This window comes from Mustela nigripes, chromosome 1 (assembly GCF_022355385.1).
Source record: "Mustela nigripes isolate SB6536 chromosome 1, MUSNIG.SB6536, whole genome shotgun sequence".
Lineage (NCBI taxonomy): Eukaryota > Metazoa > Chordata > Mammalia > Carnivora > Mustelidae > Mustela > Mustela nigripes.
In genome coordinates, this window is record NC_081557.1 from 151,147,241 (window position 1) to 151,170,428 (window position 23,188).

At 41.5% G+C, this 23,188-nt stretch overlaps 1 protein-coding gene and 1 long non-coding RNA gene across 3 annotated transcripts; one reads left to right on the forward strand and one right to left on the reverse strand.

The window, feature by feature from the left end:
* Positions 1 to 10,804: 10,804 nt before the first annotated feature.
* On the reverse strand, positions 10,805 to 14,697 carry C1H4orf36 (chromosome 1 C4orf36 homolog). Of its 2 annotated transcripts, none has more exons than XM_059375438.1 (4): positions 14,611 to 14,697; positions 14,030 to 14,166; positions 11,172 to 11,326; positions 10,805 to 10,938 (listed from the first exon to the last, which is right to left on the reverse strand). In XM_059375438.1, exons 2-4 carry the CDS (start codon positions 14,092 to 14,094, stop codon positions 10,805 to 10,807), a joined length of 354 nt encoding a protein of 117 aa, XP_059231421.1. In that variant the 5' UTR covers positions 14,095 to 14,166; positions 14,611 to 14,697. The 2 variants fall into 2 exon arrangements, with proteins under 2 accessions (XP_059231421.1, XP_059231428.1); XM_059375445.1 differs by lacking the exon at positions 14,611 to 14,697 and adding an exon at positions 14,348 to 14,601.
* Positions 14,698 to 15,089: 392 nt separating this feature from the next.
* On the forward strand, positions 15,090 to 22,634 carry LOC132001152 (uncharacterized). The gene is made up of 3 exons (XR_009399541.1): positions 15,090 to 15,176; positions 15,698 to 15,746; positions 20,276 to 22,634. It is a non-coding gene; the product is annotated as an uncharacterized LOC132001152 (long non-coding RNA).
* The last annotated feature ends 554 nt before the right edge of the window (positions 22,635 to 23,188 follow it).

A 23,188-nucleotide genomic window follows, 5' to 3' on the forward strand; every position in this document is an offset into this window, starting at 1 on the left:
AGTGGGTTACGGCTCTGCCTTCGGCTCAGGTCGTGATCTCAGGTTCTTGGGATATAGCCCCAAATCGGGCTCTCTGCTCCGTGAGGAGCCTGCTTCCTCCTCTCTCTCTACCTGCCTCTCTGCCTACTTGTGATCTCTGTCTGTCACATAAATAAATAAAATCTTTAAAAAGGGGTGGGGGGCGCACCTGGGTGGCTCAGTCTGTTAAGCCTCTGCCTTCAGCTCAAGTCATGATCCCAGGATTCTGGGATCAAGCCCCACATCAGGCTCTCTGCTCAGAAGGGAGCCTGCTTCCCCGTCTCTCTCTCTGCCTGACTCTCTGCCTACTTGTGATCTCTCTTTCTGTCAAATAAATAAATAAAATATTAAAAAAAAAAGATCCTATAGGTTCCAAGAGCTTAGGTAAACTCGTGAGATAGATCCAAAACAAAAGAAAACTATGTATTTAATCCAAACTAATTACTTATTATTAATTTAATCCAAATTAATTATTTATCCAACCCAAAATCAAAGGAAATTGGCAGTAAGACAATAGACTGTTACATGACATAAGGTAAAAAACCTAATTCTATTTTTTTTTAAAGCCAAACCTCAAAAATAAAAATGCTATCACCTTGCAGGAAAAAAAAAACAGCCCAGTACTTGAACAGAAAATTCACAAAACAGCAGTTAACAATCATAGGGGGACAAAAACATAGAAATCAACATAAGTAATAATTTTTAAGTATATTAAAATAATATAATACATGTTGCCTATCACTAAGAAAACAATTTAAAGATGAATGTTCCTTGTTGATAAAAGTTGAGTGAAAGTATATTCTCATATACTGTAGGTAGGATTGAAAATTCATGTAAACTTTCAGAGAAAAGTCTGGCACTATGTCACAGAGCCTTTGTCACTGTAAGTCTAAAACCCTGTCTTCATAAATAACCTTCAATACTGGCAGAAATTTATTGGGGCAAATGATTTCATTTGGGGCAAATGATTCCATAATAGCATTGTTTGTTGATTTGTTTTAAGATGATTGATTGATTGATTGATTGATTGATTTGACAGACAGAGCACAAGCAAGGGGAGCAGGGGAGGGAGAAGCGGACTCCCTGCTGAGCAGGAAGGCTGATGTGTGGCTCAATCCCAGGACCCTGGGATCATGACATGAGTCCAAGGCTGACGCTTAACAGACTGAGCCACCCAGGTGCCCCAGCATTGTTATTTATAAATACATTCTTATTTATATTACCATTGCTATTTATAGATCAAGAAAACTGGGAATTTAAATTCCCAAAGTGAGGGGTGCCTGGGTGGCTCACTGGTTAAATTCCCAAAGTGAGACTAATTTAAGTAAACTATGATACAATGAGATTCTGTGGAGCTATTTAAAATGTAAATATTTTGACAATGAGAAATGTTTTTATTAGAAGGTAAAGCAAAAAAAAAAAAAAAAAAGATATAGATATAGATAGGTACAGATAGAATACTCCCAGCCATGTTAAAATAGTAAGCACATAGGGGTACCTGGCTGGCTCAGTCAGAAGAGCATCGGACTTCTGATCTTGGGGTTGTGAGTTCGAGTCTCACATTGGATGTAGAGAATACTTAATAAACAAAAACTTAAAATAATAAATAATAATAACATAAAGAGACCAAATTCAACTGCAAAAATTCAGTGATTGCTTCTGTATGTAGGATTATGGATGAATTTTTTTTCGTTATACTTTCGGTACTATGTCATACCTTTGAAATTGCCACAAAAATTACTGTTTTATAATTAAGGAAAAAGGAACAGAGACAGACGAAGTTGTGGTTATTTCAAGCAGCTCCTAAAACGTGATAAGAGCCTGATGACTCTAAGGTGCCAGACTGCTGAGATGACTCAATCACTGTCTTTGTTCTTGGGTTTTTATAAGGGAGACTCACAAATACCAAAGCTTCCAGGTAAGAGATACCTGCAGAAAATGGAATGTAAGGGCGTGAGAAGAACTGACGGGCCAAGACAAGACACAGAAAAGCGAGCTGACAAAGTGTTTACCCTGAAACAGCACCCCTCCACCTTCAGAATAAAATAACCAGAAGGGAAAATGAAGCACCTGGAATCAACTGGAAAGACGTGTTTACCTGCACAGGTGGCATGCTAGTTATTATAGTATTTGTGTCCTTTTCCCAACAACCTTTTCTGGCCTCAGCTCGTCAGATCAGATGTTATTAAGATTATAACCAGAAGGGGCATCTGGGTGGCTCATTGAGTTAAAAGCCTCTGCCTTCAGCTCAGGTCATGATCCCAGAGTCCTGGGATCGAGCCCCCCGTCAGGCTCTCTGATCAGCGGGGAGCCTGCTTCCCCCTCTCTCTCTGCCTGCCTCTCTGCCTACTTGTGATCTCTATCAAATAAATAAATAAAATCTTAAAAAAAAAAAAGATTATAACCATAAAAAAAGAGAGAGGGAGAGAGATTATAACCATAAATTTTCATGGACTGTTGGGGCAACTGGGTGGCTCAATCGGCTAAGCATCCAACTCTTGGTTTCGGCTCAGGTCATGATTTGGGGTCCTGGGATCAAGATCCACCCAGGCTCTGCGCTTGGCGTAGAGTCTGCTTCAGACTCTCTCTCACTCCACCTCTGCTGCTCCCCCGCTTGTGCTCTTGCTCTTGCTCTCTCTCAAATAAATAAAATCTTTAAAAAAAAAAATTGGGGGGGGAGGTGCCTGGGTGGCTCAGGCATTAAGTGTCTGCCTTTAGCTCAGATCATGATTGCAGGGTCCTGGGATCCAGCCCTGATAGGTGAGAAACCTGCTTCTCCCTCTCCCACTCCCTCTGCTTGTGTTCCCTCTCTTACTATCTCTCTTTCTCTGTCAAAAAAAGAAATAAAATCTTTAAAAAAGAAAAATAAAATTTTTTTCAGAGTGTCTGACCCCTAGAATTATAAGAAAATCTTGAATGGATAAGATTAATGGGATTTGTCAGCCATTGGAGAAATAACTGATTCTGATTTTCTGTGATGATAACAGTAAAACCAACTAGCATGTATTGAGTCTTTCCTATGTACCAGGTCCTGTGATAGGTCTCTATATGTGCAGGGTGGTAGAACACGCCACCCCAAAATATGCCACTTTCACATAAGGATTATTTTGAGCAGAAGACAATTGAGGAGGAGATACAAGCACAGCTCCCTGCCCTCCCTCTATATGCCTGAAAATAGGACATAAATGTGTAAAGGTGTCTCTCTTTCCCTCTCTACCAGGAAGGACAGAAGCTAACCCCAAAAGATCCCTCTAGACCCTACTAGCCCAGAGAAATCTATCCCAGAGGAATCTACAGAAAAAAATCTTGCTAAAACTAGGCCTTATCTACAGTTAGTTTGCCCATATATTTGTCTTCCCACAATTTGCCACCCCTACAGGCTCAAACTCCTTTTTCTTTGTCTTGTCGCTTCTTTCTCATTCTTTTAAGATGCCATATAAGCCCAAATTCTAACACCTCTTTAAGTTACTCATCTCTGAGTGTGCCCATGTGTATTTGCAACGGACATGTTAATAAACTTCCTTTCCCTCATTAACCTTTTTGTCTAGTTTACAGGGCCCCAGCTGGAGAGTCCAAGATGGGGAAGAAAAAAAAAATATCTCAGTTAATCCTCCCAACAATCTTATCACTCAGGTACCATTATTACCCTCATTTACTCAGGAATGGGGAGAAACTTATAGAAGTTAAACAACCTTCCAGAGGCTAAGTTAGGAAATGATAAAGCGAGATCACAGGAGTCAAATCTGGGGTCTATACCATACACGAAAAATAGATGAAATCATGAGAGTTTACAAGTTCCACTCATATAAAATATTATTCCTGCCACTCAAACTATATGTCACATCCTGGTCATTCTTCTTCACCTTCCTAAACCCTTAACTCACGTGCCTTTTCAGATGAGGCAGCAGGTGCACAGAAAAGGTGTTGACTGACATTGTGAAAGAACTAGAGCCAAAGAGAGGAACGTCCTAATTCCCACGGCTGAGCAACTCTTATTTTGAAGTAGCTACCTGAGTCAAACACGCAGGATCCTAAATTCAAGGAATACGACCTAGCATTCGCTGTAGGTTGTAAGCTATTTCATAGCAGCCTCCCTAAAAGAATATGTAAGCAAAATAGATCCTTGACCACATGCCTCAACTACCCCCAGGAAGAAGGGTAGGAGCAGAGAAAGCAAGATACTTTTCAATAATGCTGAAAAGGGTTCTTTATATGCTTTTTATACTTTTATATGCTTTCAACAGAGGTTAAGCCCTCAAGCCTTGGCTTGAAAAGGATCAGAAGTGTTTTTTCTCCACCCTCCATTGCTAAGCCAGAGGCCATGCACCTTGTACTCAAGCCAAAATCAATCAAAATAAAGGCTGCTGCTGAGCTCAAGCGTCTGCATTTTACAGGAAAACCAGGCCTCAATGGCAAGCATCTGGTCTGAGCTTCCAGCTTTTTGATCTGACATTTTCTAGCTACTGTGCCTGGAACAGTCAAAGTACTCAATAAATATTAGCTATTGTGTTGGTTATTATTATCAATAGCATCTGCTGCAACTCACCCAGAAAAATAACAATGTCAGTATCAAAAAATAAATAAATTCTCCTTTGCTCCTGCTTCCAATTTTCTGATTTTTCAAAACCTTTTGTTACAGCTTAGAAAATTTCTTTCAAATACTAAGAGAGCCATAAGGGATAAAAGATATATATACACTTGTCATGTGATTGCATGATAAAGTAAAACCAAAATTAGGAAATTTACCTCCTCTCAAATTGAAGGAAATCATGCTAGCTATTTCCACGGCTCGTGTGAAGCAATTTCACTGTTGTTAAACTGCCCTGCTAGCTTTCTGATGGTCAGCTTCCTGGGAACACTTCAGCTCTGATACGACAGAGCTTCTGGGGAAGGAGGCAGTGCAGGGAAGGCAGCCCAGTATACAGTTGTGTGTTGGGTTCACGTTGTGCTCCTCTTACCTGTTCTACATAGCAGGAGACTAAATAGTCCTCTAGTGAGCAATCTCTGAAACCATGAAAGAGGAAGTCTGCTTCTAGAACTAGGAAGGACTTGCTGTGACAGAAAGGTAATTCCACGTAAGAAAAACATGTCACCTGCAACTGCAGCCCAGGGAGGTGACGACACCCACATTTCAATGCTGTGAAAGTTGCAAGGTGCAGAACAAGTCCGTAGAGTGAAAACAGATAATTCACGGAGAAGGAAAGGGACTGAAACTGAAAGGAGATATGAATGGAAGGCAGAAGCCTACTAGAAAATTTGAAAACAGAGCCTGAGACTCCAGATACGCTGGCAACATTGCCTTCCCTAGGGACCAATTAAGACTACTATTTGATGCCCATAATTCCAAATAAAGTAAGCCAAGATTCCTAGGTTCTTCTCATATGTTATATCAGTTCTGAGGTACAATGAAAACATCCATAAACTTCCCTATCAATGCCCCTATTGTCTGATTCCTTCCCCTTTGTCTCCCAAATGAAGCGAAAGAAAACTATAATTGAATTTCACCTTGAGGTCCCTGATGGTGGATTGATGACTCAGTGAAGTTGGAATAGTTTCAGCAACCCCTTGGCCATGTGCCCCCAAATACCGAAGAAAGAACACCAGGTCTGTGGCCCATGATCTCCTCAAAGACTAAAGGGCCAAACCTTTTCTTTATAAGTATCCATCCTGTCTTCTCTCCATTATGGTGTATCAATTGTGTTAGGGTTAATGGAGTATTATTTAGCCATCGGTTGCAAGATCCAGACTCAAGACCACTGAAATTCTGGATGCAGAGTTGTTGTATAACTCGATACAATTTTGAGAATTTTATAATTTGAGGTTTTATAATATGGAAAGAAGAGTATGATTGAATGTAAGTAGCCAAAAGAGAACTGGAGACATCTAGCTCATGCTAATTGCTGTCCAGCATTCCTCCTCTTCTTGTCATGGGCTGCATTTCTTTTGGGGAAATACCCCCACCTCAGGATTCTCAGCCCTGCAGTTTGACCCAAACTTCTGTTTCAGCAATGTGTCCTGAGTAGCTTAAGCCAATCAGCTAAATCAGGGTCTCGCAGCCTTGACACCATTGACACCTGGGGCTGGAAATCTCTTTGTTGTCAGGGGATGTCCTGTGTGTTGTAGGATAGCTGGTGGCATCCCTGGACTTCACCCATTAGATGCCCTTATGATACCCTATAGTTAAGTTAGCCAAAAACGTTTACAGACATCGCCAAATGTCCTGACGGGGGAGGAAGGCAAAAATCACCCTTCATGGAAAACCATTGAGCTAAACTCAACCCTCACTCCAAATTCTAGTAAAGGACCTACTTGCCCCATACCAGCCATATTTTCCAATATTCACTTTCTCAACAAGCTATAGACATTGGGCCAAAGATGGACCAAGCATAGTCTTCTTTTTTTTTTTTTTTAGATTTTATTCATTTATTTGACAGAGAGAGTTATCAAGAGAGGAAACACAAGGAGGAGAGGGAGAGGGAGAAGCAGACTCCCTGCTGAGCAGGGAGCCTGATACAGGGCTCGATCCCAGGACCCTGGGATCATGACGCGAGCTGAAGGCAGATGCTTAACAACTCAGCTACCCAGGCGCCCCAAGCATAGTCTTCTGAAAAAGGTTAGACTTAGAATTCACGTGGATCTAGAATTCCATCTCACCATAGGGAGGTTACAAATCCTTCATCTAACCCCTGATTCCTTCAAAACTAAATGAGGGATCTGGAAATGGACAAGACTAAACATGTACCTGGCATACAACCCAGCCATTCCTCTCCTTGAGATGCTCCATTCAAAATAAACGAAAGGACGTGCCCATACAACGCTCACGGCAGCTGTATTTCTAAGCGTTCAGAACTAGAAACCGATCAACAAGGTTATGGATAAACAAAGGGTAAGATATCCATGCAATGGAAAACCACTCAGCAATGAAAAGGAACACATGTACGACAACATGGATGACTCTCAAATATGCTGAGTAAAAGAAGCCGGATCCCAAAAAAGTACATATTGTATGATTCCATGTATCTAAAATCCTCAAAAACACAAATTAACCTATAGTGCCAGAACGCAGCTACATCAGTGATTGCTTGGGATGGGAGTGGGGCATGCAGGGTGGGGGCTGAGGAAAGAAGAGCAGTGAAAAGGGATGGATTACAAGGGCACAAGAAGATTCTTGAGGGGATGACTATGTTCATTACCTTGATCGTGATAATGATCCCACAGGTGTCAAAACTCATTACCTTGTAATTCAAATATGTACAGTTTATGGTATATCCAATCATACCCAATAAAAAAATGTGTGTCAAAGCATATATAGGAAGGGGCTCCTGGCTGGCTCATTCAGCAGAGCATGCGACTCTTGATCTCTGGGTTGTGAGCTCAAACCCCACATTGGGTGTAGAGATTACCTTTTTTTTTTTTTAATTTGAGAGAGAGAAAGAGACAACACGAGCAGAGGAGAGGAGCAGGGGGAGAGGGAGAAGTAGTCTCCCGCTGAGCAGGGAGCCCTAAATAGGGCTCGATCCCAAGACCCTGGGATCATGAACTGAGCCCAAGGTAGATGTTTAACTTGCCTGAGCCACCCAGGTGCTCCTAGAGACTACTTTAAAAAAAAAAAAAAAAAAAAAAAAAAAAGGATATATAGGGAGGAAACAGCAGAAGTCGAATCATCTGATCACTCTCTCCAAAAGTGACACCTTTTCATGCTCACTTCGGCAGCACATATACAAAAGTGACACCTTTTCAACAATTTTTAAGGTAATATGCTCATTCATTAAAGAAATATCAATAGAATGGCTACTGTGGGTATATACTATTGTAGACAACAGAAACACCATGGAGAAATAACAAACAAGTAAGCAAATAAATAACTGCAGATAATTGCTGTAAAGGAATTAAAAAAGCGTGCTATCACAGAAAGTGACTGAGTAAAAGGAAAGTCCAATTTATCAGGGTTGGGGGGTTGTGGGGGGTGGTCATAGTAAGCCTCCTTCCAGAGATGTCCTTTGAATGGGCCCTAAATAGTTAGGAAACATCTCTGTGACAGTCTGAGGGAAGACAACCTTGGGGAAACTAAACAGCAAGTACAAATGTTCCAAGGCAGAAACAAGTCTGATATGTCAGATGCAGGATTACGTTAATGTTTTGCACCCAGTAGGACTGAGAGATGAGTGGGAACAGGTCCAAAAGGAAAACAAGTATCAAATAACAAACTTAGGGCCTTGTAGGCCACAGGAAAGGGTATTACTCGGGGGAGAGAGGTGATCTTTTTGGCAAAGATATGAATGCTACTTTTTGAAGTTTTGTTTGTTTTTTAAGTAATCTCTGCATCCATGGTGGGGCTCAAAAGTCATGATCCTGAGATCAAGAGTCCATGTTCTTCCGACAGGGTCAGCCAGGGGCCTCTGCACGAGTGCCCTTAAAAAATCACTATGGCTGCTAAGGGAAGACAAAAGAAAGCCAAAGACGAATGCAAGAAAATCAGTTATGGGCCTTTTTCTGTGTTCCAAACAAGAGATGGTGGAGGGCTGGATAAGTGTGACAGAGGCGGAGAAAGAATGGATACATGTGGGAAATTTTCTGAAGACAGACCCAACAAGAGTTGCAGATGGATTGAACTGGGAGGAAAGAGGAAGGGACACTAGGTTTTTGGTCTACATAATAGAATAGAAACTGCACCGTTTACTAAAATGAAAAGACAATAACCATTCTTAAGACCACAATAAAAAGAGGCTGAAGAAACCAAGGGAAAGCAAGAGCCCAATAATTTATCTGAGATGACACAGCTATTAAGTGGTGGGACCAGTATTCAGTCCTGGGTGGTCCATGCCCTACACCTAAAGCTCTAAATCTGTTCTACACTGGATATAAATATAGTACTTAAAGGAAGTGAACAAAGGGAGAGTTCTTTTTTTCCCCTTTATGCTTGCTGCCCTGTCAGCCATTGGTGAAAGTTCCGCCCCATCAAGACCCTGGCCCAGCCCCGTCCACAAACTTTCCCCCTCTGATGTTAGAACTCTGCTCTGCTTTGTAATTGTCCTTTCTTTCTTGCAGGGTCATTGTGAGGACTACAGGATATAAATAGAGCAACTGAAAGAGTTTCTACATCTAAGATTTTATTATATGGGTTTTTTCTTTTCTCCTTTCCCTTCTCTCTCCCCCTCTTCTGACCCCATGTTTTCATTGATGACAATTTTTATCAACTGAAAAAAATGAAGATTCTTTCCAAAAATTTCAGCTATTTATTGTTAAATGTCTATACTATAATATTTTTCATTAAAAATAAAATACAGCATGCAATTCACCGAGGGTTTCAGTATCTAAGCTATTTTCCCTTACAGGTATGTGTCTTCTACATGCCAACCAAAGTTTCAGAATGTTCACTACCACTCCTTGTTTATTCTTCGCACTCCTCCTGATGAGCCCAAAGATACCCATGGTTTCACCTTTCTTCCCCTTACCCACTCCTCTCTGTAAAACCCACCACTCATGTCTACCAAGAACTTCCAATACCAACTTACCTAAAATTAACATAGCTCTTACACTTCCAAGACAATTCTTCCCTTCTTGAACCCATAGTCTGGAATTCGCCCTAAATTCCTCTCCTTCATTCACCCACATCCCCTCATGCAACCACATCCAATCAATGGCACCATCTTGTGGTTTCTACTTCTTCCATGACCCCTGAGTCAGGCCTATATTAGCCAAGCCACCTCTTTTCCTTAAGTTACACATGGTCACACCTGGATTACTGGGAGAGCTCTTCATGTGAAAGACAGAAATAAAAATTAACAGAAAAACAGTGTTGAGGAAACACATACAATTCAGGGAGAATAATTCTCTAACATCTCTCTAAATAACCATTTTCTTAAAATTAGGTCTTTGCATTTTCATGTCATCTGCATATATTTGTGTGTGTTTCACATGCTCCAAGGACATCCCAGAGAGACAACACAAAATTAACCAAAAGCAAAAGGACGATGTTGGGGGAAAACACAAGCAGAAAGTAAGTTCTACTTGCCACTTTAAAAGTACCACATGAGAGGGGTCCCTGAGTGACTCGGTCAGATGAGTCTCCAACTCTTGATTTAGCTCAGGTCTTGATCTCAGAGTTGTGAGTTCAAGCTGCACACTGGGCTCCATACTGGGCATGGAGCCTAGATAGATAGATAGATGGATAAAAATAAAGTATGGCATAAGAATAGTAATTGATGTGTAACTGAACATTGGAAACTAAAGAGTTACTGAAATGAAACCTAAAATTTTCTTAACCAAATAAAATTTTTTAGTCTACCATAGAAGAATTTTTCTCTGGATGCCTGGCTGGCTCTGTCATTGGAACCTATGACTCTTGATCTCATGGTTGTGAGTTCAAGCCCCATGTTGGATATGAAGATTACTGAAAAATAAAATCTTTAAAAAAAAAAAAAACAGAATTTTTCTCTCTCCTTTTGGTGTCTCAAAGATGCAAATTCAAAATAATATCTCTGACAAGGAATTTCCTCCTCCCTTGGTGCAATTTTACAAAAATCACAATGACTAATCCCATAAACGACTTAATTCCAGCTACTTTTTCATCTACTTACAGTGTTGTCACGTGTGGTACAAAGGAAGAAGTAAGTGGCAGGAACACAGAAGATCCATCAGAGCTGTCCACCAAACCCCAGGAGCTGGCTCGTCCACCAGTGGACACTTGTAGGTCTGCACCCAACTTCACACAGCAAAAAGCTGGAGACCTTCATTGCCTTTGGATGTGGAAAGCACTGAGTACAGGTTCAATTATGAGATGATATCACTTAGGTGGAAGAGGTCTTCTCAAACCAATTTGCGTTTCCCTTAGGGAAAGCTGAATTTCCTCAGCTACATCCTCCTGACATTTCAGGCGATTCAAGCGCTTCATTTCATACTCCCTTTCAAGTTTCATAGCTGGAAAATAAAATATATGGAGCAATCCAATGGACCTTTTTCACCAGACATAATATTGTTAAAAATGAACATTGAATCACATGTCAAAATTCACATTCTTTGATGCTAAACAAGAAGGGCTACATAGATGAGGGGTATGGTGTGAATGAGTATATTTAAACATTTCTCTGATAATAAGCAAAATAACACAGATAAAATTTGCTATTTGCTAAAGTAGCTTTTACAGAACTTACATTCTGCAGAAGGGAGTAGAGTATTCTTAATGGTTTTAGTTTTTTTGAGGTGTAAAGGACTACCAAATGAAATTTCTCCCAAGAATGGCAACTTGATGTTGGCTAGGTTCGTGTACCAGGTCTCTGTAAGCCGTGCAAGTTCCCAAGGTTCCTGTCTGGAGCAAAAATTCATTAATTCATTCAAAAGTATTTACTGAGCATCTATTGTGGGATATACAGAAGACATCTTAATTCTCAGTTCTATTTTCCACTAGACAGTTTCGCTTAAGGGGAGATTTCAGGATTTTCCAGAGTTGCAAATTTAGCCAGGATAAACGGCCTTATGTTAAATGTATAATGTAGGGGCACCTGGATGGCTCAGTGGATTTCAGCTGAGGTCATGATACCAGGGTCCTGGAATGGAGCCCTGCATCATGCTCTCTGCATGGCGGGGAGCCTGCTTCCCGCTCTCTCTCTGCCTGCCTCTCTGCCTACTTGTGATCTCTATCTCTGTCAAATAAATAAAATCTTTTAAAAAATAAATGTACAATGTTATACACACACACACACACATACATACATATATTCTAACGTAGAGATATAATGAAAAATTACGAATTTTAATGGCAGGAAGTTTTGTTCAAAAATAGCCTCCCTGGGACGCCTGGGTGGCTCAGTTGGTTGAGCGGCTGCCTTCGGCTCAGGTCATGATCCCAGCGTCCTGGGATCGAGTCCCACATCAGGCTCCTTGCTCCGCAGGGAGCCTGCTTCTCCCTCTGACTCTGCCTGCCTCTCTGCCTGTGCTCGCTCTTGCTCTCTCTCTCTCTGACAAATAAATAAATAAAATCTTTAAAAAAAAAAAAAAAAAAAAAAAATAGCCTCCCTACAGTCAATCCAACCTTTCCATCTTTTTTAAGAGGATGTGATTAAGAACTGTATGCTCTGGGATGCCTGTGTGGCTTAGTCGGTTAATCATCTGCCTTGGGATCCGGTCATGATTTCAGCGTCTTGGAATTGAGTCCCATATCAGGCTCCTTGCTCAGTGGAGAGCCTGCTATTCCTTCTGCCTGCCTCTCCCCTTGCTTGTGCTCTTTCTCTCTCTCTGACAGATGAATAAATAAAATCTTAAGTTAAAAAAAAAAAAAAGAACTGTATGCTCCACGTCTTTTATGGCTGATCACAATTAGGGTCATATTAGGGAAGGGAAAGGGGGAATGATCAAGCATTGAGCAGGATGCTTGACATACACAAAGGCTTTGAGTGTGTGATCTTATTTCAATCTTTATAACCACCATGCAGGTAGACAAAGAAACAGAGACTCAGAAGTCAGTTAAGAACCAGAGCTGGTACTTAGCCTAGGAGTAGTTATTTAGAAGCACTAGTACCAAGAGAATCCTCAGAAAATTGGAGAAGGGGAGGAAATCCCAAACTATAATACTAAAAATAATCACCATGAACTTCAAATGAATTGTTTTATATGTTCTAGTTTGGAAATTTAAAATATCAACTACATGTTTCTCATCTCATAGAGTCTATATGAGTTCATATGCACTAGGAAAGGTAGAAGACCTGCTTTGGTACAAATCAGGGAGATGAGAGTGTTCTGTACATGGGTCTACTTGTTTTCCTCCTCCAACTTCCTTGCCACTTCATCATCTAACTTTAAGGAGGGACTTGAAGTCTACAATTCTTATAAATGCTTTGTGTCACAAGGACACAAAGATGTATTTATAAGAATGTTCACTGAAGCATTCTTTGTCCAAAAAAATCTCACAAAATAGCCTTAATGTCTATCAGGAAGAGCCTAGTTAAACACACTGTGTTACATACACAGAATGAAAGAATGAGGTATATCCTTATATGTTGATTTTGAAAGATGAGGAAAAAAACACCTAATTTTTATCTAGCATTTACTGTATGCTGGGCATTATTTTAATCAGTTTGCATATATGGACACTTTTAATTGCCACAGCAACCCTGTGAGGTAGGCAGGTGCTATTATTATGCTCATTTGAAGGATTAGGAAACAGGAGTAGAACAACTTGCTCAAGATCACAAGGCTGTTGTGCTCATGGGTTTATGATTTGAACCCAGAAAGTCAGACTCTAGAATCTGAGGTCTTACCCATTAGGCTACGCAAGATATGGTGGGAGAAGAAGCAAAGTTCATAGCTCCCCCCTGCTTGTACTCGATCGTTCTCCCGGTCACTCTCTCTCAAGTAAATAATTTGAAAAAAAAAAAAAAAAATCCTAAGGTGTGGGGGGGTATACCTGACTCGAAGACATTTTTAGGTAGATTTACACTCTCTATAGAGGAATTTTAACGTAGCTGACAGTAGTAGATATTGCTTCGGAGTAAGAACACAGACTTCCATCCCTGTCACTTGTTTACTTCATGACTGTGTGATTTTGATCAACCCACTTCTCCGAACCTCAGTTTGTATTGCTTTGTTGTAAAGACCAAGTAAGATGATTTATACATTCTTATTAAAAGCATTTCCAAAAAATAAAAAAAGCATTTCCCATTAGGAACACCTGGGTGGCTCAGTGGGTTAAGCCTCTGCCTTGGCTCAGGTCATGATCCCAGGGTCCTGGGATGGAGCCCCACATCCGGCTCTCTGCTCAGCAGGGGGCCTGCTCCCCCCCCCACACACACACACACCCCGCCTGCCTCTGTGCCTACTTGTGATCTCTGTCAAATAAGTAAAAATCTTAAAAAAAAAAAAAAGGCATCTCCCTTTAAAAAAAAAAAATCACTATTTCGATAACTGAAAACGCCCAGCCCAGTATCTCATGGGGAACATAAGGCTTCCGGTACTTTTATTTTACCGGGGACACTCCCCACTCCCAGTCAATGCTCACAGTGAGGAAAATACTTACACGTTATAACAACTGCCCCGCAATATGGTTTTCACTGTGTTCTTTCTTGGCAAGCCGTAAGCCATGGTGAATCACCACGGTCCAACTTCCCAACATAGGTGCCTGATGGAATGACTGGCATACTCTGTTCGCTTTACCTGTAATGTTTGCAACTCACAGAATTAATGGCTTTCACTTTAATACCCACACAATAAAAAGATTTAGAAAGAGCATTTCTGGATGTCAGAACATCCCTAACAAATATTCCTTGAAGCTGAACCCCTAAGATACCACCGTGTTCTCTTCCATTTTCCATGAACTCATTTGATCCTTTCTTACCCAGGACGGAGGAAAAGCCAAGTTAACAGCATCGGCATTCCGTCACTGCCCCACCTGCCAAACTGGCTCCAACACCGCACCCAAACGTGTCTGACTGGGGCAACGCTAAGCGACGAAAGGCTCTGCGGACACGGGAACTTCCCGTTCCCCGCCCGAGCCCTTTAAAGCAATGCCGACCTTCCCGGGTTTTCCCTTCTTCCGAAATCTCAGCTCACGCGGAAGCGGCCCACTGTACGAACCCCTTCCACCCTCCTCGCACGCACCCTTTGGAGCGACGAGCCTTCCCGCCGCCCCGGGGCGCAGTTCGGAGTGAGACCGGGCTCCAGGAAGCGGGTGGAGCCTCGGCCGCCTGCAGGGCCCGAGGCGCAGGGCGGAGGGCGGAGGGGCAGGCCCTCCCAGCGCCCCGTCCCACGCCGGCGCCCCGCCCCTCCTCCCAACCCCACCCGGCGCGCGGCCGGCACGCCCAGTCAGCCGGGGCCTCGAGGGCGGGTCTCTGGGATCCCGGGAGGGGGAGCGGGCGCCCGCGCCTGATTATCCGCTCTCGCTGGTCTCGGAGCGCGCGCCCGATTAGGCGCCCATGGCCGCGCACAGCTGCGGGCCCGCGCCGCGGGCACACGCCTCCGTCCCGCTCGCTCCCGAGTTGCGGGCCGCGCCCAGGAGCCGGGTGGCTCGCGTCACGCGGAGGCCTCAATAAAGGGCTTTGTGGTGCCAGTCCCGCCCGCCGGGGGCTGGGGAGCCAAGCCCGGGACGGAGTCCCGCGGGGGCCCTCGGGTTAAGTGGCCAAGGCTCGCACACCCTTGACGGAACAAAACTTGGGAGCGAAAGAGATGTAAGCTAGGCCTTTCTCGGAAAATGACACTTTTAAATGTCACGGAGTTGTATTGAAGCGACCCGGGGAATTAGTTGTGGGGACCATTTGGGGGTCCCGCTTACAGAAGTGTGCTCAGGGCTGACGTGTTCCGCGTGAGCGAGCCGGTATGGTCAATGTTCGCTGTCCCTGGTGCGTCAAGGCGGCTAGAAACGCGAGAAAGCCCCAAGGCTACCTGCGATAAATTACGTGTTGTCGCGGTCAGGACAGGACAGATTAGAAAAGGTCGACTCATGGACCAGTTTCTGAAGTCATTACACCGAGGTGATTCAGGATGAATCTGTATTTTAATACGTCCGATGGTCACCACTTAAACCTCCAATGCAGATAGCCTGCCTCCTTCCTCCTTTAGGGCTTGGGAGTTGGAACGGAATTGGCACTCTAGTTCTGCCACTCGCTAACTTTAAGGTCTCGCCCGTGTAAATTCTCTAATCCTCAATTTCTCCATCCGTAAAACAAGTGTCATACTCTGTATCTTGCAGGGTCCTTGTGAGGAATAAAGATCATGTCTGTCATTTCTCTGCCAACATGGTAAGTGACTAATTGTCTCATTGTGTGCCTGCTAACAACTTTATGAGATAGGCAAGGATACTTACTATTCCAATTATGGAAGGGAGGAATGAACTCGAGTTAAGGGACTGCCTGAGGTGGCAGAGCTCATGAGTCGCAGGGCCAGCTTTTGAAGCTAAACACGGTACCATTTCCACCCTGACAAGATGCCTCTGATACTAGCTCCTGTCCAATTAGGATAGGCTGGTAGGTTTGAACCCCCTTTTTTTAAAATTTTTTTTCTTAATTTATTTGACAGAGAGAGATCACAAGTAGGCAGAGAGGCAAGCAATGTGAGAGGGGGAAGCAGGCTTGCCCCCGAGCAGAGAGTCCGATGTGGGGCTTCATCCCAGGACCCTGGGATCATGACCCAAGCCGAAGGCAGAGGCTTTAACCCACTGAGCCACCCAGGCGCCCGGGCTTGAACCCCCTTTGAAGGTGCTTTTTGCTTCCCCAAAACTAGAAGGTGAGGACTCCTTCACTCTTTAACATTTCTGTTCTAATACCATTGAAAAAGGAGCCTCAAGGAGTGAGAGTGGATGTTAGCTTTTAACACAAGAAATGTTGAACCCCATCGATGGGCTGTAACATCAATGTGGTAGATCTTGAACTCAATTTTTTTCAAACAAATTAACATAGAATGGGGCAGAGGCTAGTGAATGTGAGTACATCATGAGAATAAGTATTGTTTTGTGGAACTTACTTTTTTGTTATCCATATGGACTCTTTTTCATGCCTGTATGTATGCGGTTTCAATATAAAATATAGTTCTCACAATGGGTCTAAAAAGTGTGAAAGCCACTGTCTAGGATCATTTCATTTTAGAGATGAAAAATTAGAGACCAAGTTGTTAACTGAAATCACAACTAGATGGAGCAGAGATAGGCCACTTTAGAGTTGTGGCTCAAGATGCTCTGGCTGTTCTCTTTTTATGGAGGAAGAAATTAAGCTCCAGGGAGAGGATGATATATATGTCCAGGGCCCCACTGAGAGAGATTAGACAGCCTGTGATTTCTCCATTTTTGAACCTCACTTCCTGTATATGTATATGATTCCTGAGAATGGTGTTTAGTTACTTCCTAGGTGACTCATTTTGAACAAATACAGTAGAAGTTTCAGAGTATGACTTCTGAAACCAAGTCATAAACGGTATTGTGGCTTCCTTCTTGTGGTCTCTCTTGGATCACTTACCCTAGAAGAGATCAGATGCCATGTTAGGGCACTCTCAAGCCACCTTATGGAGAAACTCACAGGCAAAAGGATAAGGCCTCTAGCCAACAACTGGTGAGGTGCTGAGGCCTCTTGCCACCACCCATGTGAGTGAGCCAGCTTGGAAGCAGATCCTCCAAGCCTCCATCAAGCTTTCCGATGACTGCAGCCCCAGCTGATGTCATCACTGAAACTTCATGGGAGACCCTGAGTGAGAACCACCTAACTAAGCCGCTCCCGGATTCCTGGCCCTCAGAAAATACGAAAATGAATGCTTACCATTTTAAGCCACCCACCTTTAAACTATTTGTTACAGAGCAGCAGATAACTAATATACACTAAGTGTCTTATTGTAGAAGGAGTATTTTACACAGAGGAAAATAGCCATATTTTTATAATTGAGATTAATAATTTGATAAAAAATGAAGGGTTAAACACCTTAGGCTTTACAGATTCCTTCTGGGCAGCTAAAATCTCATCTAGGACCAGTTAAGAGAGACTTAAAAATTGTCAACACAGAAAATATATGGTAAGTACCACTCTCCTACATGTCTTTAAAAAAAAAAATAACAGGGGTGCCTGGGTGGCTCAGTGAGTTGAGCCTCTGCCTACGGCTCGGGTCATGATCCCAGGGTCCTGGGATCAAGTCCCACATTGGGCTCTCTGTTGGGCAGGGAACCTGCTTCCTTCTCTCTCTCTCTCTCTCTCTCTCTCTCTCTGCCTGCCTCTCTGCCTATTTGTGATCTCTCTGTGTCAAATAAATAATTTTTTTTTTTTAAATAACATTAAATCCTATAAGGTAGAAGGCTGTCCAATAGAGATCTGGTTCTTGCTCCACCCTCATAAAGACTATTTTAGTATTTTCTTTTGAATTATCATATCATTTCTAAACATTTCTTTGTCTCCCACCCACCCCCTGTTTCTTCTTTCCTCCTCCTCCCTTCCATTCTTTTCTTTATGATCCCTATCCCCCTGCTTTTCTGGTGCCCTGCACGCAGTAAGCCTTCACTAATTATTCCAAAAAATGGGCAGGGCTCATTCAAAGTGGTTAAGAGAGCATTGCTGCCACCTACTGTTAGAACTGAGGTGCAAACGGGTATGCAAAGAGATGAGGTTAACAATCTTCTAACACAACAAAAAAGCAATAGTAGTGTGTTTACTGCATTTGGGGCACTGTTCAAGGAACTTCCTACACATTGCCTCACTTAATTATCACAACCATGGATGCTATTATAAGTTTAGTGGTGTGATTTTTAGGGATATTAGAGAAGTAAAAACTGAGGCACCTCAAGCAGGAAAAATTTTCCAAAGTCACAGAATTTGACCCAAGACTATGTATGCAATTCTGATATTTTTCTCTGTACCATACTGTACATTTTCCCAGAATTGTAATTAAAGAAAGGTTTTAAGATATAAACTTGTAAATTTTTTTGCAACTGCCCTTTTCAAATATTCTTTTAATTTCTCATCATACATAGATGAACAAAATATTTCGGGCACCTACTGCATACCAGCAATCATTCTTCTTCCTGCAATCTGAACTTCACAGTTTAGTGGAGAAGAAGATAATAGTTTCCCTAGGACAGTTAAGGAAGAAAAGGGTTTATAGTGCTACTAAATGACTTGCTTACAATTACATAACTAGTAAACTGCAGAACCTAATTTAGCCCAGGTCAATTTCACTCCTGACCTATACCTCCTTTGAGTTCTCTGGATCCCCTGACTGAACTATATATCCCTCTGTCTCTGAAATGTCCATTGCATCTTTACAATAACATTGACAACCTGCCCATTTTATTTGAAATTGACAAAATAGGGTTGTTGTTTTTTTTTTAAGATTTTATTTATTTATTTGAGAAAGAGAGCATAAGCAGGGGAAGCAGCAGAGGGGAAGGAAGAAGCAGACTCCCTGCTGAGCAGGGAACTCAACTTGGGGCTCCATCCCAGGCTCCTGGGACCATGACCCGAGCCGAAGACAGACGCTTAACCGAGTAAGCCACCCTGGCCCCCAACAGAGTAGGTTTCTGTACATACAGAAAATAATAGCCACAGCTAGTTGTCCAGACTCCTCTGTTCTCCTTAGAGGTATAAATTACAATTTCCCAGGTGCCCAGTTGATAAACTCCTGTTCTTTGGGAGGCAAAGCAGGTCAGAATCTATTACCTAATCCAAGACTATGGCATGCAATTTACAGCCTAGGATTTTCCCCAGGACAAAATCCAGAGCAGTAAGGATCCCCTGGCTGACTCCCTGGCAGGCACATGAACCTGCATCTGCCATGGAGCAGGTCACATCAGGATAGCTAGCCCCCGGCAGCTACACTGGAATCGCTCCACTGTAGAGGCATAAGGCATAAGTTGTAAGAACAGGAAGAAAGGTATTTCTCTACACATCATAATATATGAGGGCTTTGGAGTGTTACAATGTCACCTTACAAAGTACTAATTTAAACAAAGGACTTATCTATTTTAGTCCAGGTGGCATTTCAATTTCATGCTAATTTATAGTAACTAGGGAAGTAGGAACAATTAGAAAATTAAGATGCGATCTCTAGTATTCATTAAATATTTGTTAAAATTAATCACATTTTATTGACTTTTCAAGAAATAATAAATTGATTCTATTGAGCTTTTTCCTAAGGAGATACATAGCAGATGAAGAGGTAGTATGCTCTGATAGAAGGGGTCTAACTAGGAATAAAGAAAACCTATGCTAGAGACCCTTTATAAATATGAAAAGTATCTAAGCCTTTGTTTCATTTATGAAACCAAACCAGTAATATCCCAAAATATTTTTATGATTGATTCCATGAATCTAAATCTTCCATGTAATTACAGTGCTAAGTTGTTAATAAGTTAGCAAGTGACTTTTAATAAATTTACCTATTTTATATTTTGACATATTTATGTAAAGAATTCATTAAAGTTCAGGGTACCTGGCTGGTTCAGTAGGTAGAACATGTGACTCTTGATCTTGGGATCATAAGTTCAAACCCCATGTTGGGCATAGACATTACTTAAAAATAAGTAAATAGAAAAGAATTCATTAAAATTCATATCGGCTATCAAGTTTATTTGGCCTATCCTCCTTTTTTTGAAGATTTATGTCCCTGGCTTATGATATCCATATAGTCCTTTTAATTTTACTCATCTCAGTGGTTCATAGTTCATCATAAGCTTTCATTCAATTAGATTCAAGCCAATTTAACACACATCTGTTGAGCACTTTCTGTATGCAAATCTTTGTGATTGGCCCCATAGTTTAAAATTTGTCCCTCTTTTCCCCCTCCCCCCATATGTAAGAAAAGCTCTTTTAGAGTTTTTCACAGCAACATGCAAAAAGAATGAAACTGGGACAGCCACATGCAGAAAAATGAAATTGGACCATTTCCTTACACCACACACGAAAATAGACTCAAATGGATGAAGGACCTCAATGTGAGAAAGGAATCCATCAAAATCCTTGAGAACATAGGCAGCAACCTCTTCGACCTCAGCCGCAGCAACATCTTCCTAGGAACATCGCCAAAGGCAAGGGAAGCAAGGGCAAAAATGAACTATTGGGATTTTATCAAGATCAAAAGCTTTTGCACAGCAAAGGAAACAGTTAACAAAACCAAAAGACAACTGACAGAATGGGAGAAGATATTTGCAAACGATATATCAGATAAAGGCCTAGTGTCCAAAATCTATAAAGAACTTAACAAACTCAACACCCAAAGAACAAATAATCCAATCAAAAAATGGGCAGAGGACATGAACAGACATTTCTGCAAAGAAGACATCCAGATGGCCAACAGACACATGAAAAAGTGCTCCATATCACTCGGCATCAGGGAAATACAAATCAAAACCACAATGAGATATCACCTCACACCAGTCAGAATGGCTAAAATCAACAAGTCAGGAAATGACAGATGCTGGTGAGGATGCGGAGAAAGGGGAACCCTCCTACACTGTTGGTGGGAATGCAAGCTGTGCAACCACTCTGGAAAACATTTCAAAATGTTGAAAATAGAGCTACCCTATGACCCAGGAATTGCACTACTGGGTATTTACCCTAAAGATACAAACGTAGTGATGCAAAGGGGCACGTGCACCCGAATGTTTATAGCAGCAATGTCCACAATAGCCAAACTATGGAAAGAACCTAAATGTCCATCAACAGATGAATGGATAAAGAAGATGTGGTATATATACACAATGGAATACTATGCAGCCATCCAAAGAAATGAAATCTTGGCATTTGCGACAACGTGGATGAAACTAGAGCGTATTATGCTTAGCGAAATATGTCAAGCAGAGAAAGACAACTATCATCTGATCTCCCTGATATGAGGAAGTGGTGATGCAACATGGGGGCTTAAGTGGGTAGTAGAAGAATAAATGAAACAAGATGGGATTGGGAGGGAGACAAACCGTAAGTGACTCTTAATTTCACAAAACAAACTGAGGGTTGCTGGGGGGAGGGGAGTTGGGAGAAGGGGGGTGGGGTTATGGACATCAGGGAAGGTATGTGCTTTGGTGAGTGCTGTGAAGTGTGTAAACCTGGCGATTCACAGACCTGTACCCGTGGGGATAAAAATACATTGATAAATATTTTATCAGAAATAAAAAATTAGAAATTTAAAAAAAAAAAAAAGAATGAAACTGAACCACTTTTTTACACCATATACAAAAATAAATTCAAAATGGATTAAAGACTTAAATGTAAGACCTGAAACCATAAAATTCCTAGAAGAAAACATAGGAGGTAAACTCTGTGACATCACTTTTAGCAATATTTTTTTGGATCTATCTCCGGAGGCAAAAACAGCAAAAGCAAAAATAAACTATTGTGACTACATCAAACTAAAAAGCTTTTGCAAAGCAAAGGAAACCATCAACAAAACAAAAAGAGAGTCTACCAAATGGTAAAAGATGTTTGTAAATTATATATATCCCATACATGGTTAACATCCAAAATATATAAAGAGCTCATAGAACTCAATATCAGAAATACAAACAGTCCAATTAAAAAATGGACAAAGAGGTCACCTAGGTGGTACAGTTGGTTAAGAATCTAACTCTTGGTTTCGGCTCAGGTTGTGAGATCAAGCCCTGTGTCGGGCTCTGCATTCAAGGTGGAGTCTGCTTGGGACTCTTGCTCCCTCCCCCTCTCCCCCCAACTTTTCTAAAATAAAGAAATAAATAAATCTTTTTCCAAAAAACGGACAGGGGCTCTGAATACACATTTTTTCATAGAAGACATCCAGATAGCCAACAGACACAAAGATACTAAATATCACTAACCATCAGGGAAGTGCAAATCAAAACCTCAATGAGGTATCACCCAACAAGGGTCAGAATGGCTAGTGTCAAAAAGACAAGGGAAAAAAAAGATAAGAAATTACAAGTGTTGACAAGGAAGAGGAGAAAAGGAAACTTTTGTGGGAATGTACATTGGTGCACCCACTGTGGAAAACAATATGGAGGTTCCTCAAAAAGTTAAAAGTAGAAATACCATATGATCCAGCAATTCCACTTCTGGATATTTAGCCTAAGAAAATGAAAACACTAAAAAAGACATATGCACCCCCTATGTTTATTGCAGCACTATTGACAATATTCAAGATAGGGAAACAACCTAAGTGTCCCATCAGTAGATAAATGGATAAATAAAATGTGGTATGTATATACATATACATATTTATATATGTATATATATAGAATAGAATATAAAACAGCCATAAAAAAGAATAAAATCTTGTCAATCGCAACCACATGGATAGACCTAAAGAGTGAAATAACTATGTGAAATAACTCTTACAAAGACAAATACCATATGATTTCACTTATATGTGCAATCTAAATATAAAGTAAATGAAGAAACAAAACAAAACAGAAACAGACTCAGATAGAGAGAATGAAGTGTTCGTTGCCAGAGAAGAAGAGAACAGGGGGTGTGAACAAAAAAAGAGAGGAAGGTTAATGATCTTCTAGTTACAAAATAAATGATTCACAGGGATGAGAAGTACAACAATGGGAATATAGTTGATAATATTGTAAAAACTATATGGTGACAGATAGTAACTAGATGTACCGTGGTGACCATTTCTTTTTTTTTTTTTCTTTTTTACAGAGATCACAAGTAGGCAGAGAGGCAGGCAAAGAGAGAGGAGGAAGCAGGCTCCCGGCTGAGCAGAGAGCCCGATGTGGGGCTCGATCCCAGGACCC

Bases quoted from the DNA above. Each gene is read 5' to 3' on its own strand.
- C1H4orf36 (XM_059375438.1), bottom strand. From the start codon at position 14,094: ATGGCTTACGGCTTGCCAAGAAAGAACACAGTGAAAACCATATTGCGG. The intron at 11,327-14,029 runs GTAAGTATTTTC...TTTTTGCTCCAG, and splicing joins CGGGGCAGTTGTTATAACGT to ACAGGAACCTTGGGAACTTG. The intron at 10,939-11,171 runs GTAAGTTCTGTA...TTTATTTTCCAG, and splicing joins TCTACTCCCTTCTGCAGAAT to CTATGAAACTTGAAAGGGAG.